Consider the following 22929-nt stretch of genomic DNA (forward strand, 5'->3'; position numbering starts at 1 on the left):
GCTCATCACAGCCTTCTGCATAGAGAAAACTGCTGCTGTTGACCATGGACAGACAGGAAGGGATGGCCTTCACCTGCAGCGGGGAAAACTGGGATTGGTCACTTGGAAAAAAATACGATGGAAGGTTTAGCCAAGTGCAATAGGTTGGCCAAGCAGATGGTGCAATCTTTGTCATGAAGGGATAGGCAAGCACCTCTTAGGAGGTCTTCATGGGCAGCCGTGGAAGAGCTGGGGTCAAGGCAGCCCTGCCTTCAGCAGAACTGTGTGCCGGCCTCCAGAGGACACCTCCCAGCCACTTTGTAGGCTGTGCAGCTGTGTAAAACCAGCAAAAGCCTTCTTCACTGCACAGACGTCAGTGTCCACCATGCCAGGCAACGGTTGTCCCACAGCTTCCTCCTGCACCCCAGCTGCCTGCCTGAAACTTCTTTCCTCAGTCACCATGGCTCATCCCCAGCTCGAAGCTTCTGCTTTCACTCTGTGCTTGTAAAACCCCAGACAAGCAACTAGAGCTCCTTGGGGTGCCGGCAATAATACAAACAGCCTCAGAAACCCAGTCTGTGACAGCTCCTATCCCTCCCCTGAGTGGTCTCCTTCCAAATAGCATCACTTTTACCTAAAAACACCTCCTTTACATGTCAGATCCTGCCTGGCAGCCCTTGAAAGGGCTCTTCTCCTCACTGCAGGGCAAATGCAATCCTTACCCAACCCCACTCCCCACCAACCCTGCATGGTGGCATGGCACTGATGGGGGTTAGTGCCCCCCTCATACTCCACACAGTCACCGCCACGCTGTGACTTCAAAAATAATAGTAGCTTGTGTCTGGCTGAAGCTCTCCACCCGGGGAGACTTTCTCTGGAAACAAGGAAAGACACTGAATCCATTTGTCTGGCACTGACTTGCAGAAATTGGGTTTTGTTTGACCTTTCTCTGCTAGGTTAAAGAGCCTTTCAGCACGCAATGTTTTCTACACAAGAAGTTGCTTGTACAGTGCAGTCAAGGCACGCCTCAATCTTCTTTTTGTGAAGTAGAACCGGGTTCCTTAAGTCTCAACCTGCAAGCCAAGAAAGCACTTTTGTTGCCCTCGTCTTTACTTGCCCTGGTTTTTCCCCACTCCTCATCAGAGGCAATCCCCTCAGGACTGCTGGTGCCATCTCACCAGGGCTTTCCTCAGAGCCTTGCTACTCCTCCTACCTCTCTGGTTTTTTTTTCATCTAAGGACTGTATTAGCCCTTTGGCGGGAGCACCACGATGGCTCATGTTGAGCTACTCATGCAGTGTGACCCTTAAATCCATTTTAAAGTCAGTGCTTTCCAGGATATAAACCAGCATTCCCTACTTCTCAATGTACAGCTTTGCATTTGGCTGCGTTAAAATGCACTTTGTTTAAATAGGCCCAGTTTACCAAGCAATCTGGATTGCTCTGCATGACTGCTCTATCCTCATCATGATCTCCCACTCCACCAATCTCCGTGTCAGCCGCAAATTTTATCAGCGGTGATTTTATATTTACTTCCAGATCGTTGATTACAACGTTGAATGGCAGCAGGCACAGTACTGCTGCCGAAGAGCTCCTCCAGGAGAACCTCGTTCCACAAGGACTCCCAACCAATGCCTGCTTTTCTTCACTAAGCTGTTGATAAACCAGATCTTCATCTATCTAACAATGCTTTGCTTTTAATGAGTAGCATTAATTCAAAATAATAATAGTAATAACATAACGCATTATCAGCTTGGCGTCCTCATCAAACTCCAAGTTGATCAGCTGCGTGTAATTTCACACCAACATAAAACCAGCTCTGCTGCTTCAGACCTGCAGCTATGCCCAGAGCAGGTCCTGTTCCTCACCGTGGCCATGAGCAGATGCCTAAGGAAAGGTTTAAGAGCTGGACCTGTCACGTAATGACACTGTTCAGTATCCTCTCCCTTCAAACTGCGTTGACTGACGTCAATGCTATTTCCATCATTGAGTTTCCTGCCTCAGCTATTAATCCAGTTGTTCCCCGGGGCTGGCGAGGACAGTGTGCGCTGCACACAGCATCCCCATCACTGTTCCAGCTGCCTCACTGCATCCCTGCCCTCCCACTCCTCCTGCCCCATGCTGGGGTCCCCAGCACCAGTAACACCCCCAGGTCTGAAAGCTCCTACTTCAGACCTTTAAAGACTCTTTGGCACAAATTATTTCATTCAATTATTTCAAATATCTCTATTTCAAGGAGGTGATATTTTGAATGTCTTTGCTGGTTATCAACGCTTTGGCAGGTACTGCATCCTGCGTTGTTATGTCGCAGTCCAAATTACCAGAACTATTTGTTGAATACTTTTGCATTTTTCTACATAATTAACAATTTTGTAATCTCCATTTGGAAATGACAATTACTGGATTCCACCTCTTCCTAGCACATTTTTTAAAGTACTCCTTATTGCATTTAGCTTGTCAAAATTGATTTCCCCCAAATGTTTTTGGCTTTCCTTGTCAATTTTTTACACTCCATAACTACTCATTTCTACTAATTGCTATACACTCCCTACCTTTTCCCTTTCCTCCCCCCACTCCAGTATTTATTGTTTTTCTATTTCTAACTGCTGTCTCCACTTTGCCGCTGCACTAGAAATGGGATTTGGGGCAAAGCCGTCTGTTTTCTTAGCTGAGGAATTATGGCTCCGGAAAAAAAACTTCCTTTCAAGGTTTTCCCCAGCGCTCACTCTTGTACTTCTGATGGGGAGACCTGCCTGTTCCAGCCTGTACATTTGAGGACTGAACCCAGTCCCCGTCCCCCACTTTCCACAGGGAGCACCCGCAGCTGCCTCCAGCGACGGCGGATGCTCTGATGAAGACATTCATCCCCTGGTAAATCCTGTGGGTTTCTGTTGTGCCGCAGCTCAGGTTCGTTTGTTGTTGTTTTTTTTTTTCCTGAGCAAGGAATCATTTGCAGCTCATACATTTAATGACCCCCATCCTCCGTCAAGTGCTCTCACGCCTGTTTTTTGAGCTTACGCCTGCTTTTGCCCTCCCTGGCATCCTGCAGCAATGAGCTCTCTGCCCATGTGCTACGCCGAGCAGTACTTCCCTTTGGTTTTTACATCTGCTGCCTGGTAATTTTTCCTTGAACCTCTCCTACCTGCGGGGTTATGAGAAAACATGAGTAATTGCTCCTCGCTCTACCCCTTTCCAATTTCACAGATCTGTGCTGCATCCCGCTCTGCTGGGTTCTCCGCGAGCTGCAGCAGGCGGGTACGTGCAGCCTGTCCTCCTGCAGATGCTGGGCAGGTCGGGCCAGCTCTGCTGCCCTTCTCGGTGCCTGTTCCACCTCTGCCACCGCCTTTCCGCAACGGGGAAGCCAGGGTCACACCCAAGGTTCCAATTTTGGGGCTTATTTGACAATAGCAGGGACTTGTGTTGATGAGTAATTTTCTCGGGCTCTCCCCAACAGCTTTCCCCAGCCTGCCTGGTCCTGGCTGCACACCCCAAAACCACCCAACACCGGTCCCTGCCAAGGGGCTTCTCTGTCCTGATGCCCTCTACCTTGAGGGCCCCCACCGTTGAGGGGACTAAGGAGACCCCCTTCCTCCTCAGCCCCACTCCCTCCTGCCTCTTTCTTTCATGGCACACACCTCCAGTTCTCACCAGGACCTGCACCAAAATATTTCTCCTTGCTAAACCCAGGGAAAACGAACTCAGCCAAAATGAGAGCCGTGCTACGAGGGAACAGGGTTGCGGGATGTCGCACCAGCTCCCCCCAAACGCACGGCATCACCCCCTGCACAGGCAGCATGGACCAAGAGGCAGGAGATGAGGTCCCATCTGACGGACCAGAAATAGCTCTGTTCACAAAGGAAACCTGAAAATCTGTCCCGGGCACTCTTTCCTTGCCGACACAAATGGTGTGGTGCAACAGCCCCCATGGAGGTGAGCTGCCCTGCTCCCCCATGAGCTGCTGATTAATGCTGAAGGGGAAATATCAAAATTGTTAACTACCTCGCTGCTGATTCGAAAGCAGGAACTGCGGCTAATGGGCTCATCTGGCAGCCTCCAATCGCTCCTGCGCCTCCCCACATGCCAGGAGCCTCAACGGCCTTTCAGCCAGCTGCCAAAGGAGCTTGCTTCCCCAACAGCCGCCACAATGCAGCAACTCACAGGGCTGAAAGCGAAAGGCAATGTCAGACCCAATGCCCAGAATATAAAAATAAGTGACAAGGGAGCCATTGTAGCACATGAGTTAGTCAACTTCAGATTAATTCATGAACCCCCTCTCTTTTACAAACCAACCTGTAGCTATGCAGCATCCCCGGTTACTGGGGGAAAAAAAAAGAAAAAAAGATAAGCCCAGGGACCATGCCGCAAGCTACACAGATCCACCTTTTCATGTATGGAGGCTTTGCTACGTGTGAGAATTATTTTATTTGCTAGTGTCATGTCTGGAGAGGAGCAGGGCTCCAGCGCAACACAGCGTGGGCTTCGGAGCAGGAGGCTGAGGGGAATATTGTGCCTGTGGAAACCAGGGCAAGCCTCGAGGAAAGCTGGACCTGAATCACCAAGAACCATCCAGGGCAACACTCTGGCTCTAGGAAACAGGACACAAGCTCAGCTCAGGCCACAGGCAGTCGACCATTTTACAGCTCGTCTGAGCAACAGCATGTACTTCTGCTGGTGTTTTAGGGTGAGGAGGGAGTCAGAGCAGATAGCTCTTCCCATCCTTTCCTGTGCTACCCCAGTAGTACACTGACCAGCCGTTGCACTGACTTTCGGAGAAGAGACCCCTCAAGAGCATCCCCCATTTGTCCTGCACCCACCCTCACGGCTGGGGCTGCCGTACCTGCACCTGATGTGAAGAGTTTGAAATGCCACGTGGCACCAGACAGAGCAGCACGATAAGAGAGGGAGAGAGTTTGAATACAAGCGGCAAAAGTAAATGCTACTCTGGCTTGGTGTCAGCCTTCTGGACCTATGGTAACGCCCTGCTCCTCTGCTTCTCCCTCCTCTGCCCTTCTGGCCCCTTTCACAGTCTGGGGATCCTGTCTGTCCCAGAGGTTCCTCCCTGGCCTGCCACAGCACCTCCAGGTCCAGATTTTCAGAAGCACAAAAGCTCACTATCACTTCGTACAGTGGAACAAATCATGCCAGAGCTTCAGTTCCCTGGCAGGACTGGCTTGTTCCCTTTTAGCACAACATGAAGAAAATGAGGAAAAAGCTGCTGCAGGGCAAGGGAACGGATCCCCGTGGCTCTGTCTGCTTTGGACAAGGGAGGGATGGAGCAACTGGGCATGACAACTGCCTGTCTGGAGCTCCAACCAGCACAAACAAGGGAGGGAGATAGATGGACCCAACTCTAGGCAAAGGTGTGGTCTATGCACACCGGTAATACCCCTCCTGCATTCAAAAAAAAACCTTTCAGGCCTCCCCAAATTTGAACATGGTGTCTCAAATGAGCACTGACAATTTCAAGGCCCAGTTTTCTGATCTATCAGTCTGACAATTTGCTGGGGTCACCTACATCACAACTGCTGTGGTTGCACAAAGCACATTAGCAACAGGGCTGACAATTCTGGTCCATCTGATGGTCATGAGGTCTTGTTTGACAGCTGTGGTCTGCCCAAAAAGCCCTGTGTCCATCCCCATCCTAGTGTCCAAAGTGAGGGTTGTCCCCAGCAACCTTTTAGCTCTTTCACTGTTGACAAATGAAGCTACCAGAAGGAATCCACAACTGGAGGAAAGACACACAGGGACCAGTGTGAATCACACCACCCAAACCCTGGCATTGTCTGAAGAGCCTCTCTCCTAAGTGGCTGTTCGCATGGCTTCCATTACTGACAATTAGCAAGTGCTGACCTTGCAGTCAGAAGAGAGGTGCTACGAGTCCTGCAGAAATAATGATAGCAGAAAAGCCATCCTAAAATGGACATCGCATCCCAAGGCGCTATTTAATGAATAAATCTGGGTAAAATGTGGGCTGACTCCACATAGGTGCCCTGAAGCCTCCTGAAATTTGCATGATGCTCAAAGAAGCCGCCAAAGCCCGGTGCCAACCTGCCTGGTCAGATCGAATTTATCTAACTCATAGCAAGATCTAACGCAATTAGAAACCCATTTAGACAGCCTCGGGACAGAGATTGCCTAACCTCTCAGCCTATCAGAGTTCTGAGCCCTTCAAGGATGTGCAATTTGGCTTTTCTTTGGTTGAAATGAAGACTGGAAAGGAAAATATGGAAATAAATCATCTGAAGGGTGAATCATAAAATCTAAAGGGGTCATAATCTTTATGGAATAATGTCTAAATTGGACTGACCGTGGTGTCCTGAAATGTCTATCACCTTCAAGCTGATAATAGAGCCATTTTGTAGATAGTTGGTACAGAGCGGAAATTGCTCAGGACACAGAAGGAGGTCTCATAATCACGTTAAAACCATCTGAAGATCCCGGGGAGAAAAAGGTTCTAGGACTGGGAGTAACACTTGAATAAAGCCCTCGAGGAATCCAACAGCTGCGGACTGGGAAAATAATGCTGGGAAAATAATGAGCTAATCTGGCTCCCAGTTGCCCCCAGTGGAGCTGACAGACAGTATTGAAAGCTCTGGGGAGAGCAGGGGCTTCCAAGCCGTAGACTCGGGACTCTAAAAAGTAGATAACCAGGAATGCTTCAAGGAAGACTTGGAATGGAAAAAGATGTCAATTTGTTGGAATCAGATCATTTTTCAAGTGAGTCTCTTGTTTCAAAGATGGGGCAGGGGGGATATCTTTGCTGACGCGCAGAAATGAAAAAAAATGATGCTCTTGCAAAGGTAGCTTTCACTTCAGAATTCAAGCCAAGTATTAATTATGAAGTTACATTCAAAAAGGTCAGTCAGAATCGTGCCTTTAGAAATTATTAGGAAAAATATCTATATTTATACTTCTATATGCGTTGATTGACTTGAGCCAAAATAGAAAAAAAAAAAAAAAAGTCAATTCTTGCTGATTTCTTTTCAAATTGAAAATTTTCCTCTGATGGCAACCCTGTTTTCTAACCACCTCTATGTCTATAGGCAAAGGGCAAAAGCTTTTCCTGCTCAGTGAAGGAATTGTGTCTATTCCACACCAATAAGGTGTAGCCATCAGCAGAGCCCTCGCTTTAGTGGTCTGCAACCAACCTGCGCCTAATGATGAATGATGATACTGGGTAAGACAAGCCTTCATTTGGAGAGATCAAACAGGTAAGACAAGTAATATTGTAAGGCTTGTTAAGGCCACTTATCTTGCCTGCACTGGTCTGGCATCACCACTCATGCCAGCACAGGACCCCTGGTGCAGATGAGCTGAGGACAGCTGGCTTTTACCCTGTCCTAAAATCCTGGGGGAAATATCAAGTCCTCGGGCCAGACATTGCAGATCGTGGCTCAAGGAAAATTTCCTAAATTAAAGAAGGTTTCTCAGCTCTCTTCTCTGGGCAACAGACATCATGATAGCCCTTAATAAACTATGATCTACTTGAAATCCTTGGAAAAAAACAGCCCAAGCTCCTCCAGGCACTCCCAGGGCCTTGAATCACAACACCCTAAAAGGTCTTGGCCAGCCTGAATAATAACGAAGGGCTCTTCAAACATCTGAAAGACTGATTTTTCTTTCTACTGGGCTTGAGTGCTTTTGATGAAGAAGCAGAAAGATTAACAGATTAGTGTAAGAGGAACATCAGACATCACATTAGCAAGACATTTAGAGCACGATCTCAGTCCGGAGCTCAGACAAGAAGTTCCCCCCACAGCAGGGATGGGATATCTGTCAGAGCCTCCCTGGCAGTGGCTTTGCAGCTGCTCAAGAGCATTGGGGAGTTTGGAGCATGTGAAAACCAGGCCACGTGGGAGCTAAATAGCTCCAGGCTTTCAGGTTGCTCAGGCCTTTAGAGAAGTCTCGGAGGAGCTGAATCAGGGCACTCTGCTCCCACAGCTTTGCTAAGGAGTAGGAGCAGTTCCAAAGGAGAGGTGGTGATTTGCTGCCCTCCCCAAATGATGGCTCTAAAGACAGCTTTGATGAAACTTGCCAAGATCAGCGGCTGCCCAGCCATGCCCTGTTTAGATAATAGATCAGGAGAGGGGTATTTTGCAAGTGAAGAGGTGCTCAGAGGGATGTTTACCTCCTGGGGCAGAGGCCTCTTTAGGGATCTTTGGGTAGGATCCACAGGGCATGGCTGTGAATGCCAAAATGGCTGTAAATGATGACACAATGTATGAGCTTTCTCCTGCCCTCCTTGCAGGTCACAAACCTACTCTCCCACCCACTCTTTCCTGTGAGCATCTGAAGGAGTGAGGCAGTAAACAGCTTACACCATGGGAAGACATGGATGCAAAACAACTAGGAGCCGTTTTTAAGGGATCTTAGCAAGTTGTTTTCTTTGTCTGATCTCCTTTTCCTCTTGTGCTCTCTACCACAGGGTTGAATCGGGAACCCCACTAGGAAAAGAAACCTATATTACTGGTGGGATATGGAAAGCAGGTCCTCAAAGGTGCAGACTGAGACCTGCAGAAAAGTTCAGAAAGACAGAGAGAAAACAAGGTCAACAAGGGACCTACTCGGCGGGGGCTGAGTGGATCTAAGTCACAGGTCACCCTGGCTCCCAGAGGTGAAACCAAGACTAAGCTTCATCCAGGTTGGAGTGATGGATGCGGCAGCTAGTGTTAGAAGTGACAAGAAGAGGGGAACCAAGGTGGCCTGTGACCCTGCAGCCAGGCTCCTCCTCACCAATGTTCAATCCTTTTCTGCCTTAGCCGAGCAGACTGTGGGCTTCCTGGGGCACCGAAGGAGCAGGGGACTGTGGGAAGAGTCCCCTTTGGAGTAATCTCCATTGACCATCTTGGTTTCTCCCAAGAGCAGAGCTTGGGTTGAGTAACTGCATCTTACGGGGCAGTACGTAGGAGCACAGCTCTCCCATGGACATGGGCTGTGCCCGGGTTTTCATGGGCAGGTGCTCTCACAAGACAGGTTTGTGTGGGGATGGAGGGCGGAGGGGGAGGAAGGTGTTTTGGGCTTGGCACAGGGCTCGGCTCCACAGGCATCTTTCAAAAGAACATGCCATCAAAAGAGAGATTGGGCAGGGTACCACAGAGGCTGAGAGCCCAAGACCCCATGAAGAGCTCCTGCTCTTTGCAACCCACCTTGGCACAGCCCCGGCTTGAGTCAGCCCATGCCCAGCTGCATGGCCCTTGGACATGATTGACACCGGGAGTCCCGGGTGGACCCCAGCTCCAGGGACACAAGCACACAGCATCCACCTCTTCACTGCTGCCCCACACCCTCTCCACCTTGAGTTGACATAGTTCCCAGGGACAGAGCTGCTCTGAGCTCCTTCACTCCATGCATCCTTTAGCCCTCGCTCTCCCCCGCAACACCCCACCCCATCCTGCCCTACATCATGTACCCTCTCATTACCCCAGCCTCCTCTCCACCCCGTCCCAGAACATCCCATCTCTGTCCTCACCTGGGGGCACCCCACCCTCCACCCCCTTCATCTATGGCTCAACTGTGTCCGGTTCTGGGCCCCCCAGTTCAAGAAGTTCAGCAAACCTTCATCTATGGCTCAACTGTGTCCAGTTCTGGACCCCCCAGTTCAAGAAGTTCAGCAAACTACTGGAAAGAATCCAGTGGAGGCTATGAAGATGATCAAGGGACTGGAGCATCTCTCTGCTGAGGAAAGGCTGAGAAACCTGGGGTTGTTTAGCCTGGAGAATAGAAGAACGAGAAGGGATCTCATCGATGTTGAGCAATCGCTAAAGGGCAGGTGGCAAGAGGATGGGACCAGGCTCTTCTCAGTGGTGCCTGCGGACATGACAAGGGGCAATGGGCACAAACTGGGGCATGGAAAATTCCATCTCAACATGAGGAAAAACTTCTTTCCTTTGAGGGTGGCAGAGCCCTGGAAGAGGCTGCCAAGAGAGGGTATGGAATCTCCTTCTCTGGAGCCATTCAAACCCACCTGGACATGTTCCTGTGCAACCTGCTCTGGGTGACCCTGCTTTGGCAGGGGTTTGGCCTAGATGATCTCCAGAGGTCCCTTCCCACCCCTGCCATTCTGTGATTCTGTGATTCTCCTCTCTGGGCAAGGGGGGGCCATAAAGTCCCCGGGGACAGTCCCCGTCACAGGGGTGGGTTTTGCCCCAGGATTTGGGTGACTGTTGAAGCAGGCTGCAGGGCTGGCCCCCGCTGGTCTGAGCACAGGGAACAGCACTGCAGCTGAGAGCCCGGCCGAGCGGGCAGAGCAGTGCTGGGAATATCAATCAGCACGGCTTGGACCGGGCGGCTGCCCACACAGCCAGCGCTTTCATCGCGCAGGGGATGCACAGCTCGGCTGTCGGAGCCAGCCAGGGACTCAGCCCTGCGCCACGGAGGGCTCAGCATCCCTCTGTAGCCGGGCCAGCAGACAGCCCGTCAGGAGAGACTGATGGGGAGGGGAAAGCAACAAGGAAGGGGGAGGTCAAAGCCCGAGCAGAGCAGGGAAGAGATCAGGAGAGAGGGATGAAGAGAAGCAGATAGAATCGTGAAAGAAAAGAGGGAAGAGTGGGAGGAAAATCAAGGAGAAGTCCCCCAGAACCAAGATAGGGAAGCCTGTGTTCATCACAGACCAATGCTGGCTCCAAGGGCATCAGGCAGGGGGAAACCTGGGGGTCAGAGAAGCAAGAAGAAGAGGAGGGCAGGGAAGAGTAAGCTACATCTGGCTCAGTAGAGTGGCAAGAGGGGAAATGGCCAGAGATGAGAGCCACCCAGGAGCCCGAGGCAGGTAGTACAGGTTGAGCAAGCCTTCAAGGGAGAAAAGGATGAGGTCCCAAGCGCTGGTGGGGCTGGGGACTGTCAGGCAGGAGAGACCCAACGCTCCCCGTGATGGGTTAGGGAAATAAGCACCACTGCCTCCTTGCAGACACGCTGCTTACAGAGGAGTCATCACCCGCCCAAGGCTGCACGCTATGAACACCCCACCATCACCTCCCATCATGTACAGGCTGTGTACACCCCACAGTCACCAATCCTCACAGCACAGCTTGCACGTAACACTGTGCCCCCTTTTACTGTGGTACTGGCTGCGGAACTCCTCACAGCACGGCTTGCACATAACACTGTACCTCCTTTTACTGTGGCACTGGCTGCGTAGCCCCCCCATGCCTCCCCCCGCAGCGCACACTCCTCTGCCACCTTCTCGGGGGACAAGGGTTGTACCCTTCTCTGTGCCACCTCCTCCCAGAGGAGACACAGGCTGCATCCCCCCGCCTGCATCACCAACCCCTGCCGCACAGCCTGCACATGTCCCCCTGCCACAGAGACCCCCATGCCACCCCTCTGTGGAGCGCAGGCTGTGACCACCCCGCTGCCACCTCCCACGCACGGAGCGTGGGCTGAGCACACCCCGCTGCCACCTCCCCCTGCAGCACAGCCTGCGCACACCCACGCCATCCCTGGCTGCACAGACTGTACCACGGGGTTGTTCATCTCCCCTGGCTGAAGCTCATCGTTTCTGAGGTCCCAAATGCCCCACAGGGCAGCTATCCCCACCATAAACCCAATTCCCCCCCCATACAGACCTACCAGGAGCCACCGCACCAATCGGGCCTCACTCCTGGGGTTCTCAGCATCCTCACCAGCTCCCCACAAGCCGGCATGGAGTACACCCCACTCCTCACCCCTTCTTGTGCTCCCCAGCTCCCATCAGTGCCCCATTGGTGCTCACAAGCCACTGGGCATTGCCAGTTGTTTTGCAGAGCCTGGTCACCCTTCCCAGCACAGCTGGGGCTCAGCCCCCCAGACCTCGCTGCCGCGCTCACGCATTCACTCTCTGCACCCCAGAGCCACCTCCCAACCAAGCACAGTCGATCCCGGGAGCAGGATCTGATTTGCAGTGCCTGGGAACTGCTTCCAGCACAGTGCCTTTCTGAAACTGGGGAAAAACAGGGCAGGTCCCCCATGAACCCTCAGCTCCATCTGCAGCTCGTTTCTGGATCCGTTTATCAGCTCATTCCACGTGAACGACCTTGAGGAAAAATCCACTGACCCAGGACAGTAGGAGACTTTCCCAGACATCTGTCAACACCTAAACCTGCAATTTATGGAGACTCTAAGCTAAATTCTAAAACAAGACAATTTAATTCTGTCCATTACGGTTACAATATTACTCCTTCCCTCCTCCCTCCCCCCCACCCCCCCACAGAGAGTAATTAATACTGCGCCGTGCTCCCAAGCCTGCAGGCAGATGCGGGCACCTCTGCTGAGCTCGCAGTAGCTCGCTGAAGTTAACATCACTCCAGCCAGCTTCTCAGATGGTAGGGGGCTGTAAGGACCTGGGGCAGTCTTGGGTTTATGTAGCCAGGAAAAGATCTAGAATTTCTGCCCGCCCCCCCCAGCCCTGGTATAAAAAAGCCCCAAAGGATGGAGCCTGGGAGACGGGTAAAAGAAAAAAGAGAGAGACGCTCCCTACGCCAGCATCTGAGAGGTGGTGTTCTTGCCCCAGGTTCATCAAAGAGCTGCCGAGGACAAGAAAAGAAGGGAAACTTCTCCCAGAAAGTTCCCAAAGGGAAGCAGATAGGGAGACTGAGCCAAGCCCCCAGACTGCCCTGCCCAGCCCTGCAGGGACTAGTTATTTAGGTGGTTGCTGGTGTCTCCTTTCCTCCTCTGCAGCCATCGCATCTCCCCGCAGGTCCCAGCCCTGCCTGCCTAGGAGGCCCAGACACTTCCTGGACGGTTCAAGATAAAACCTTATGCTGTTAGCAAAACAAACTAGGAGGCTGTGAGAGCCAAGGCTGGCACAGGGATGAAACCACCGAAGCCAGAACCACTGGTTTCCCCGGATGATCTAATCTCTCCCAGCGCCAGGGCTCCTCTCTCTCCAGCAGCCTGGTGTGGCCGGTTGGAGTCCCTGGGGAAGAGGTGAAGCTGGTGTGACAGGCACAGGGATGTCTGCCCCAGTTTGAAAGAAAAAAACATGAGAAAGAAGAAGGGGTGGATGGGAAGGGGGTCCCAGAGATGTGATGCTTGGCTGGAGGGAGGGCGATGTAGGATGGCCCCATCCAGAGCCTGCGGAAGAGTTGTTGTGCTGCTCCTGCCTACCAGGATCCATCCTCTCTCCAGTCCACTGGAGATAAGAGCCTGAGCAAGCCCCACAGCAGCAGCATTGCCCCCAGCCTGCCCGCCAGGAGGGGCAGAGCCAGATTTATGGGTCGCGTGGCCGCCTGTCTCCATCGCCCTCCCACAGCCCCACTGCCGCCTGTGAGCATGCCTGGGAGGACCTCTCCTGTGCTGCAAGGGTGCCCATCGCATCCCGGGGTTGGGGGGAGCACCTTTGCTTTGGGTGCTTTCCCCCCTGGCGCTGCTGACGCACCGAGGCTCCATCTGCAACCATGTGCGTCCTCATTCCAGCACTGCGGCGGGCGAGAGGCAGGCGTCTTCCAGCCCTCGCCGGCAGGATTTGGGTCATGCTAGCCAGGCACCGCGTGGCTGGGACCTGCTCCTCCACGCACTTGTCTTTGGGACGTTGGTGGGACTCAGAAGGGCATGGGGATGAACCAGGAGAAACAATGCATAGGGGTATTGGGATGGAAGGAAGGTGAGATGGTTGCTTCGTGACACACATGTACCTGTGTGTGTATGTACATGCATGTGCTGTGAACCATGACCTGCAGAAAGCCATCTCCTAGGCCCTCTGGAGATGGGAGATGTCAATCTGGGAAGGAGGGGATGGATACGATGAGGCCTCTGGACTAGTCACGCTGGGGCACGGTGGAGGACTTGTGGAGATGGCTAACCCACGTGAGCATCACTTCTGGGCGCTGCGGGGCCTGGGTGCTCTGGTGGCTGGGGACATGGAAAATATGCCTGGGAAATTGCTGGGAGCAAGAGCTTCTTCAGGGGGCAACAGGGAAAATAAGGCACAACTGGTCAAAAATAGAAAACTTTATTGAAGTCAAATCCAACAGGGCAGCTGAGCTGAGCCCCACGGCAGGAGCCCAGCCTGCCGCTTACCGGGGTACAAAGAAGGGAGCAGGGGTCTCCACAGAGCACAGAGGGTACAGCACGGTGGGGGAGTGGGTGGTCCTCAACCACGGGGCCCCAGGAAGAAGGCAAAGTCACTCGTCTCCCCTCTCCCTCCCTAGCCATTTAAGGATAGACCGGACAGGCGCCAAAGCAGAAATGTGGTGCAAGGTAACTGGCCAGACAGCCTGAGGAAAGAGGGTTCTGCAAGCTCTGGGCTCATCCCATGACCTCCTGGGAGAGCTCCAAGCTCCAGTGCACACCAGCGAGCAGCCCTTCCCGGTCCGCAGCCAAGACCTACCTCTGCCCTGCCCCGCACGCAGCAGAAAACCCTGGTTAGACCAAGAGCAGTGACCCGACCGCAGCACGCAGCAGAGACCCCAGTGCCCCGTTCCTCCAGCCCCCAGCACGAGACACGGCCAGCCCCGTGCCACCCAGAGGAAGCGCCCTGGCCACCCGGATCCGCTCTCCTCCTCCTCCTCCTCTGCGGCTGCAGCACGGCTCCCGCAGAGCCGTAGCTCCGGGCCCCCATGCTCATGCTAAGGGAAGCCCGGTTTCTCACCGCGCTGGCTATGGCAGTGGGCCCAAGCCTGGGGGAAGCCCAAGCCTAAGCCTGGGAAAAAGGCAGAGCTTTGCTCCTCCACCCAGCCCCGCCTGCCCGGGCAGCCACAGCGGGTGCAAAACTCCCTTTTTGGGCAGCTTTGCGCAGGGACGGCGAAAGGTTCAGCCGCACTAGCAGAGCCGGGCTGGCAACAGCAAGGCTAGGGCCTTCCCTGCTGCTCCCCAGACAGGGGCAGGGCTGGGGACCCAGAGCTGTGGCAGGAGCAGGACGGGTCTCTCCTCCCCACCAGTCAGCCCAAGCGGAGGGATGGGTGGGAGGGTGGACGTTGCCCTCCTCTGTGTTATTAGAGCCAGTCCCCAAAGGGGACCCGCGCGGGTGGGATTCCCTCCCCAGAGATCCACATGCAGAGGCACATGCACGCAGCGCCCTTCGCCTCACCCTCACCCAGGCAGTGCCCCCAGGACCCAGCCCCGGGCGCTCTGACAAGGGCTCCGACAGTCTTTGGCCTTCCCCACCACAACCCCTGCCACCACCCCCATTCCCTCCCTCCCCGCCCCACGACCAGGCTTCGTGGCTCAGCTCCGGGGTAGTCCTCTGCCAGCCCCCCCCAGGGCCACGCATGCGGGGCTGGGGGCCAGTCCACGCTCACTCCCACACCTCTGTCCAGATGGCTCCCCGGTGCAGGGGGGGAGCCGCTGCCGGCCTCAGGATGAGCTCTCCTACCTGCTTGTTGGTGTATTTCTGGGGATTGGTGCGGTAGCTGTAGTCCGAGTACTGCTCGGAGCCTGTCGAGTTGTTGTCCCCGGTGCCAACAAAGGTGTTGGTGGCCGGCAGGTCCTGCACCACTTGGTGCTTCTTGGAGGCAGAGGGCGACTGAGGCTGCAGCTGGATGGAGGGCAGCGGCGAGTTGGAGCGGTAGTGGCGACCCAGGTCTGGGCTGCCCGGTGGGTAGTTGAGGGGCAGGTGGATGCGGGGGCTGTCACTGACAGAGTCGTTCATGAGGTTGAACTTGAGCGATTTCTGCAGCCCTGTCTCCTCCTCATCCTCCGTGGGCTTGGGTGGCTTTGGGGACTTGCTCTTCTTCACCTTGCTCTTGCTCTTACTGCTCTTGCTGGCCTGCTTGGGCGCATACAGGTCCTTGGTCTCCTTCTTGCCTGCCTGGTAGCCGCTTTTGGCCTCCCGCTGCCGGCAGTAGCGCACCAGGACAACCAGCACAATGACCAGAGTGACGGCCACGATGCCAGCAATGACTCCAAAGAGGATGTTGCTTCGCTGCTTGCTGCGCTCGTATTCAGGGTCTCCAGCGATGTCTATGTCAAGCGGTGTGTCCAGGCTGTGCCCCACCAGTGTGTCCAGCAGCGTGCGGTTGGCCAACGTCTCGTTGACGTAGAAGTGCACCAGTGCTGTGCCATGCCGTGAGGGCTTGCCTTTGTCATTGACGCGCACTACCAAGCGGTGCAGGCCATGGTGCTTGCGCAGGATCTCCTTCTCCAAGGTGATGTCTCCACTGTGAGGGGAGATCTGGAAGAGCTCAAAGGGGTTGCCTCCTGTGATGCTGTAGGTCAGCTCTGCGTTGACGCCAGAGTCAATGTCCTCCGCCTTGACCTTGCTCACCTGCTGGCCAGGGCTGGTGTGGGGCAGGATGTGTTTGTAGGTGGCATTGGAGGGTGAAGTGATGAAGGGGGCATTATCATTCTCATCTAAGACGTTGATGGTCACCCCCACGTAGGCAGACCTGGGAGGATCCCCACCATCCACCGCCTTGAGTCGGAAAGTGTACGTGCTCTGCTGCTCCCGGTCAAAAGAGATGCTGGAGAGGATGGTGCCAGTGCCATTCTGGATGACAAAATCTCCGTTGTCTTGCTCCACCGAGAGCTGGATGCGGGCATTTTCTCCTTTGTCAGCATCGATCACCGTCACCATGCCCACAGGGCTGAGGGGCGGCATGTTCTCCATCACTGAGAAGTTGTAGCCGCTCAACATGAACTTGGGGTCGTTGTCATTCCTGTCCATGACGTTGATGGCCACAGATGCTGTGCCCTTGAGGCTGGGGCTGCCCTTGTCTGCCGCCACCACCAAGAACTCATAGCGCTCCCGTTGCTCTCGGTCCAGCACTGCCTTCACCCGGATCTCCCCAGAGTCGGGGTCAATGGTGAAGGAGCCCTTGGAAGAGGGGTCTGTCACCAGGGAGTAAACCAGCTTGGCGTTTGAGCCACTGTCAGCATCGGTGGCACTCACCTCCATCACCAGGTCATCAGGCTCGTTGTTCTCAGGGAAGGCCACCTCAGTGAAACTCTGGCTGAAGACGGGCGCGTTGTCATTCACGTCCATCACCTGCACCTTCAAAGAGTTGGTGCTGGAGAGAGGTGGGTTCCCCGAGTCCACTGCCACAATCTCAATGGTGTACTCCTTCACCGACTCGTAGTCCAGTGGCGTGGTGGTCTGTAGGAAGTATTTCTTCTTGCTGTCACTCCCTGTTTCACTAGCTTGCCGCAGCTGGAATGGGACATCGCCAGCCACCACACAGGTCACCACGGCATTTTCACCCTCATCTCGGTCGGACACCTGCACCAGAGCTACTGCTGTCTCTACTGGCACGTCCTCCGAGATGTTTGCCATGCCATCCTGGTGGGTGACAAGCCCAATGCCCCGTATCTCTATGGAGGGTGCGTTGTCATTCATGTCCTTGATGGTGACCACCACCTGGGTGCGGGCGCTCTTGGGGTTAGCCCCCTTGTCCTTGGCCATGACGGAGAACTTGAGGGTGTTGACGTCCTCACGGTCGATGGGCCCCTGCACGGTGATGAGCCCGGTGGTGCGGTCCAGGCGCAGCAGCCGGCGCACCATGTCCGAGGCTTGATGGAAGGAGTAGTCGATTTCGGCGTTGGCACCTTGGTCCGAGTCATTGGCTTTCACCTGTGGGATGGAGGGAGAAACGGTGAGCAGAAGGGCAAGGCGGTGTGAGCCCCTCTGCAAACTGCCGCGCTGCCTGCCGCAGCCTCCTCTGGGGTCGGCTCGGGGGGAAAAACCAGGATTTCCTCTTCTGGGGCCAAGGACTATGGGGCAAAGAGCCTGGGACCGGCAGAGCAGCTGGGAGCAGCCCTCCGGCAGGGAGGCTTCTCCTTGCTCTTCCAGTGAAACCGGCTGGGCCGGTCAGCCGTGCTCCCCTCCTGGCCAGCTGCAGCACGCAGGGAATCCTCCGGGAAGCCTTGCCAACCCTTGCCGCCACAATCCAGGCAGCAGCGTGGAGGAACGGCTCTGCCTGCACCAGCTCCGCAAAAACCCTCCCCAAATTGGGGCTCGAGCAGCTGCCTGGCCAAGGTGAGGATGAGGAGGAGGGAAGGGAGGATGTGCAGAGCCGCAGCAGCTCCATTCCAGCGTTCAGGGATGCAGCCAAGTGGGGACTGAGGCTGCCTAAACTCTGCACGGCATCAGCCATCCCTGCCCGCTCGTCAGGAGCTCTGCATTCGCATAAACCTGCCTCTACGCCTATTATTTGCTTTCTAAAGAAGATGAGGTTTGTCTAACATTTGCCTCCCTAATCGGCTCTCCGAGCTGCCTCTTCTCTGCACCATTTGCTGCTCCGCCGTTATCTTGCTCAGCAGATTTGGATGGAGAACGAAAGTTGTTAAATGTAAATTCCACCTTTTACCTCCACTCACAAAAAAAGGCGGAAGTCATTTTCCCCCTGAAAGATAAAAGCTGAGCAATGGCAGCAGCGGCAGCGTCTCAGCCCATTCTCCTCCCGGCCGCGCGGCTCCCTTATCTGCTTCCAACTTCCATTCTCTTAACAGTGAAAAATGAATTCTTAAAAAATTCACATCAGAATTAGCCAGCAGATGAGAGCTGGCCGCGCTCCGCTTATTAAGATGGCAGCTGCAGATAAACAGATGTCGGCTACTATCATCTCAATGCCCCCTCCAAGCCAAATCCACTGAGATGCATCCCCTCGGGCACCCTGGGCCAGTTTGTGCCACTGCCTGAGATGGGGCAGAGCCACTGGACCCTGCAGACAGCAGAGCACCCCCGAAGTCACGGGCAGCCCCCCGCTGGGATGGGTGGCAGGGATGCTGCCTGGTCCCCATCTCCTGCAAGAGCCGGAGTTTCCATGGAGTGGCCAAGGGAATGCAACTTATGAAAGGGTCTGTGTCTTGTCTGCGGGTGGCTTTGAAACTGGCCTGGCATGAAGCCAGGCTCCCCATGGACCTCGGGTCCCAGCCCTCCCTGTAACCCTCCCAACAACCCGGAGCCTTGCCCCCGCACACCCGCCAGCACTGCCGCTGCCCCTCCATCACGTCCTGCAGCCCCTGCTCCGGCTGCACCTCCCTGCCTGTCCTCTCCAACCTCGTTTTAGCAGATGTGACACCCCAGGGACCTGCCTGCCCACTGGCCCTGGGTGACACTGTGGGCTCCTATGGCTTGCAACCCTTCTAGGCTCTCTCCATCCCTTAAAAGCTGTGGCAGCAGGTGGCCATATAAATGGTGCCCGAGCTGTCCCTGCTGCAGTCAGGCAGGAAAGAAGCCCTCGCACTCACCTGGAGGACAGAGTGTCCCATGGGGCTGTTTTCAGAGAGCTCTGCCTCATACAGGGCCTTCTCAAACTTGGGTGCGTTGTCATTCATGTCCAGGATGGTGATGCGAAGCAGGGCGCTGCTCGCCCGCGGCGGGTTGCCTCCATCCTGCACCTTGATGGTCAGGTCGTAGGAGTCCCACTGCTCCCGGTCCAGGTTCCCCATGACAATCAGCTGCGGCTGCTTCTCGTCCTGGTCCTCCGCCACCTGCAGCCCAAAGAGCTCCTGGGCCTCAGGACCAGCCGTCAGCTCATAGGAGGCAACACCGTTGGGACCCGAGTCCCGGTCCATAGCCAGGGGTATGGGGAAGAGCGTCCCGATATTGGTGTTTTCAGGGATGGACAAGGTGAGAACGGGTGAGGCAAAGTTGGGGGTGTTGTCATTGATATCGAGCACCTCTATCTGTCCTTCCAGCAGACGCGGGCTGCTGTTCAAGATCAGGTCAGTGATGGACACTTCGAACTCCAGGTAGCAGGGCTCTCCGGGCAGGAGGTGCTGACAGTCACGCAAGCTCTCCCGGTCGATGGAGGTCTCTGTGGTGTAAATGTCCCCAGTCTTGCCATCCACACGTAGGTACGGGGCCCCCACTTCCAGCTTGTAGAGATGTCCTACGTCTGGGAAGCCGTAGTCAGAGGCCAGGCTCCCTATGAGGGTGTTGGGGGGTTGTTCCTCCTGCACTTTGTAGACCACACGTGTCCCGGAGACCAGGGCAGGGAGCTGGAAGAGGAGCCACAGGCCCAGGCAGGATGCCAGCGGTTTCATCCTGCGCTGCAGGGGAGCTGGAAGGAGACACAGACACCGGAGGTTAGGCAGCTCCGGGCCCCTGGGACCACTCCGCCCCATCCCTCTTCCCCGGTGCATCCCTTTCAGTGCATCCCCTCTGCCACACGGGACTTCACGTGGTCCCAAAGCAGCCCCCCAAAAGGAAGGCACTTTAAGGGCTCGCCCGGCAGAGCTGGCCCCAGCCTTGGTCTCCTGGCAGCCTCCACAAGCGACTGCCCGGGAAGACCGGTCCCGACTTGTAAAAGTTCCTGCAACGCCCTGCTCGAGTGAGCAACCCAGTCATTGAAACCTCAGCCCTGGCTTCCTGTCACTTGCAGGAAGCCACTCCTGCCACTGTCCACCCTCTTCGTCACCACGCAAACTGTAATTAGACCCAAGGAGGCACACTAGCAGGGTGGACTGCATGCAGCCCGCTGCCAGCAACCCGATGGGAGCCGGCCAGGCTCAGAGACAGCTTCTCACCAGGGAAACACAGGAGCATTGTGTGCCACGCACTACGGGGGCACTGCCTGCCACGCACGGCGGGGACACAGAGGCACTGCATGCGTCTGCCAGCCCTGCAGAAACAGGAGCACCAAAAGGAGGGCAGGGGCTCTGCCTGCTCTGCGGGGATGCGGGGCTGCCACCCATCCAGCACTGCAGGGACATGGGGCACGGCAGGGACATGGGGCACAGCAGGGACATGGGGCACGGCAGGGACATGGGGCACAGCAGGGTTGCAGAGCTGCCACCCACCAGGCACTGCAGGGACACAAACCACTGCAGGGATGCAGGAATTCCATCCATCCATCACTGCAGGGACATGGGGCACTGCAGGGATGCAGAGCTGCCACCCATCCAGCACTGCAGGGATGCCACCCACCAGGCACTGCAGGGATGCAGGGCACTGCCACAGCAGGGACAGAGCAGCACTGCCCTCCCTGCAGTGCTGACAGGGCAGCACTGCCACTCTCACACTGCCAGATGTGAAGGCACCACCCACCCAGCACTGCAGGGATGCAGGAGCCCCGGGCATCTTCATCCTCAATCCTGCACTGCACGCGGGGCACTGCAGGAATGTAGGACCCTGAGCATCCTCCATCCTGCACTGCGGACACAGAGCTACCTCCCGTCCATCACTGCAGGGATGCAGGGCACTGCCACAGCAGGGACAGAGCAGCACTGCCCTCCCTGCAGTGCTGACAGGGCAGCACTGCCACTCTCACACTGCCAGATGTGAAGGCACCACCCACCCAGCACTGCAGGGATGCAGGAGCCCCGGGCATCTTCATCCTCAATCCTGCACTGCACACGGGGCACTGCAGGAATGTAGGACCCTGAGCATCCTCCATCCTGCACTGCACACAGGGCACTGCAGGGATGCAGGACCCTGAGCATCCTCTGTCCTGCACTGCACACAAGGCACTGCAGGGATGCAGGACCCTGAGCATCCTCCGTCCTGCACTGTAAGGATGCAGGACCCTGAGCATCCTTCATCCTGCACTGTAAGGATGCAGGACCCTGAGCATCCTCTGTCCTGCACTGCACGCAGGGCACTGCCATCCACCTGTGCCCCTCGCAGGACAAGGGGGCACTGCCCACCCCTGTATTAGAGGGACTCAGACTCGCTGCCCACCCCACCCAGCAGTGCAGACGTACCCCAGCAGGCAGACCCCCTGCCTTCGCGGCACTGCACAGCCCCTGCACGCTGCAATGGGAGGCACAGCATCTCCCCTCTGCCGCGCAGTCACTAGGCAACCCCACACCCTGCGCCAGCAAACACTGCTCCCTTCCCTCGCTGCAGACACGCTGTTCCTTCCCATTCCCTCCCACTCTGGGCTGGGACACTGCACGCACGCACTGGGTGCCCGCCAGTGTCCACCCCACCCGCTGCAGAGGCAGTGACAGAGGGTACTGCCCCCCTGCATTGCAGAGACACACACTGCACACCCTGCACCGCAGGCACCCAGTCACTGGAAACCTCCTCCCAGCGTGCACACACCGCAGAGGTGCATCCCCAGCCCCGTAGAGACTGTCCCCTTCTGCGCCCTGTCACCAAGCCCCTGCCTGGTGCTGTGCTTGGCCACCAGCTTTCCCATTGCCCACCTTCCGTTCTGGGAACACACCTTCCTCCTCCAGCATCCAAGAGCACCCACGCAGCTTCTGCTGAGCCATGAGCATGAAGGGGAGCAGCCCAACTCATGCGCACCCTGGAAGCCCAGTGGCTGGATGCCCTAAAATCAACATGCAGAAGCATCTGCCATGGCCCTGCAGCAGCAACAACCTTCTCTCATCACTCCCATCGCTCCCTCTCTCCATACTGGAGGTGAGCACTCCTCCACCATCCACGCTGCCACACAGCAAGTGCCCAATTCCTGGTTCCCCTGGCACTGTACAGGTCCTCAACAAGTGGAGCATCCTGAACTGTCCATCCTTGGCACTTCCCACAAGCCAGCAGCTGCCAGTGCCACCACCCCTCCCGCTTTCCCACAGACGAGTGCCTCATCGGCGGCACGGAGAGAGAAGCTCTCCCTCCGCAGGTGAAAATACATCTCTGTTTCTGGAGATGGAACTATGGTCCTGAAGCCTGGCTTGACTCTGCTCCCTTGCCCTGCAAGCATCCTTCACACGGAGAAGAGGGATTTCCACCTTGCCGAGGACATGCATAACTGTCCAGAGCGGTGCTGTGGGAAGATACCTCTGAGATGTATGTCCTCAGGAGGAAGGGAAGAGGAAAACAAGGCTTCCTCCTTCCTCCATCACTGCACAGGGCTGAGGATGGAGGAGGCTGAGCAGAATCACAGCGCATCTCTGCATCAATACAGGCGAAACCCAGCAACGCGTGAACACGCACACGCGTGTGTCTGTGTATCCGCCTGTGTGTCTGCCCAGAACACGACTGTATGTCTGTAGGAAGAACCACATATGTGCACATATGTGTCCTAGCAAGGCACGCAGTCATGCGACATGTGTACATGCACTGCGAGGAGCACACCCGTGCCTGCACCAGGGGCACGGCTTTGCCTTCCTGCCCTGAGCGCACTTGTGTGTGCAC

At 55.6% G+C, this 22929-nt stretch overlaps 1 protein-coding gene across 1 annotated transcript in view; it reads right to left on the bottom strand.

Moving 5' to 3' along the window:
* PCDH1 (protocadherin 1) overlaps nucleotides 1-19920 on the bottom strand; it is a 48164-nt gene extending 28244 nt beyond the window's left edge. Inside the window, exons 1-2 of the mRNA XM_014955796.1 lie at nucleotides 19077-19920; nucleotides 15265-17457 (exon numbers count right to left, since the gene is read on the bottom strand). Coding sequence (XP_014811282.1) covers nucleotides 15265-17457; nucleotides 19077-19874 — 2991 coding nt within the window. The 5' untranslated portion in view covers nucleotides 19875-19920. The remainder of the gene's footprint in view (nucleotides 1-15264; nucleotides 17458-19076) is intronic.
* Between the last annotated feature and the right edge of the window lie 3009 nt (nucleotides 19921-22929).

This window comes from Calidris pugnax, unplaced genomic scaffold (genome assembly GCF_001431845.1).
Source record: "Calidris pugnax isolate Ruff unplaced genomic scaffold, ASM143184v1 scaffold228, whole genome shotgun sequence".
In the NCBI taxonomy this organism is placed as follows: Eukaryota; Metazoa; Chordata; class Aves; order Charadriiformes; family Scolopacidae; genus Calidris; species Calidris pugnax.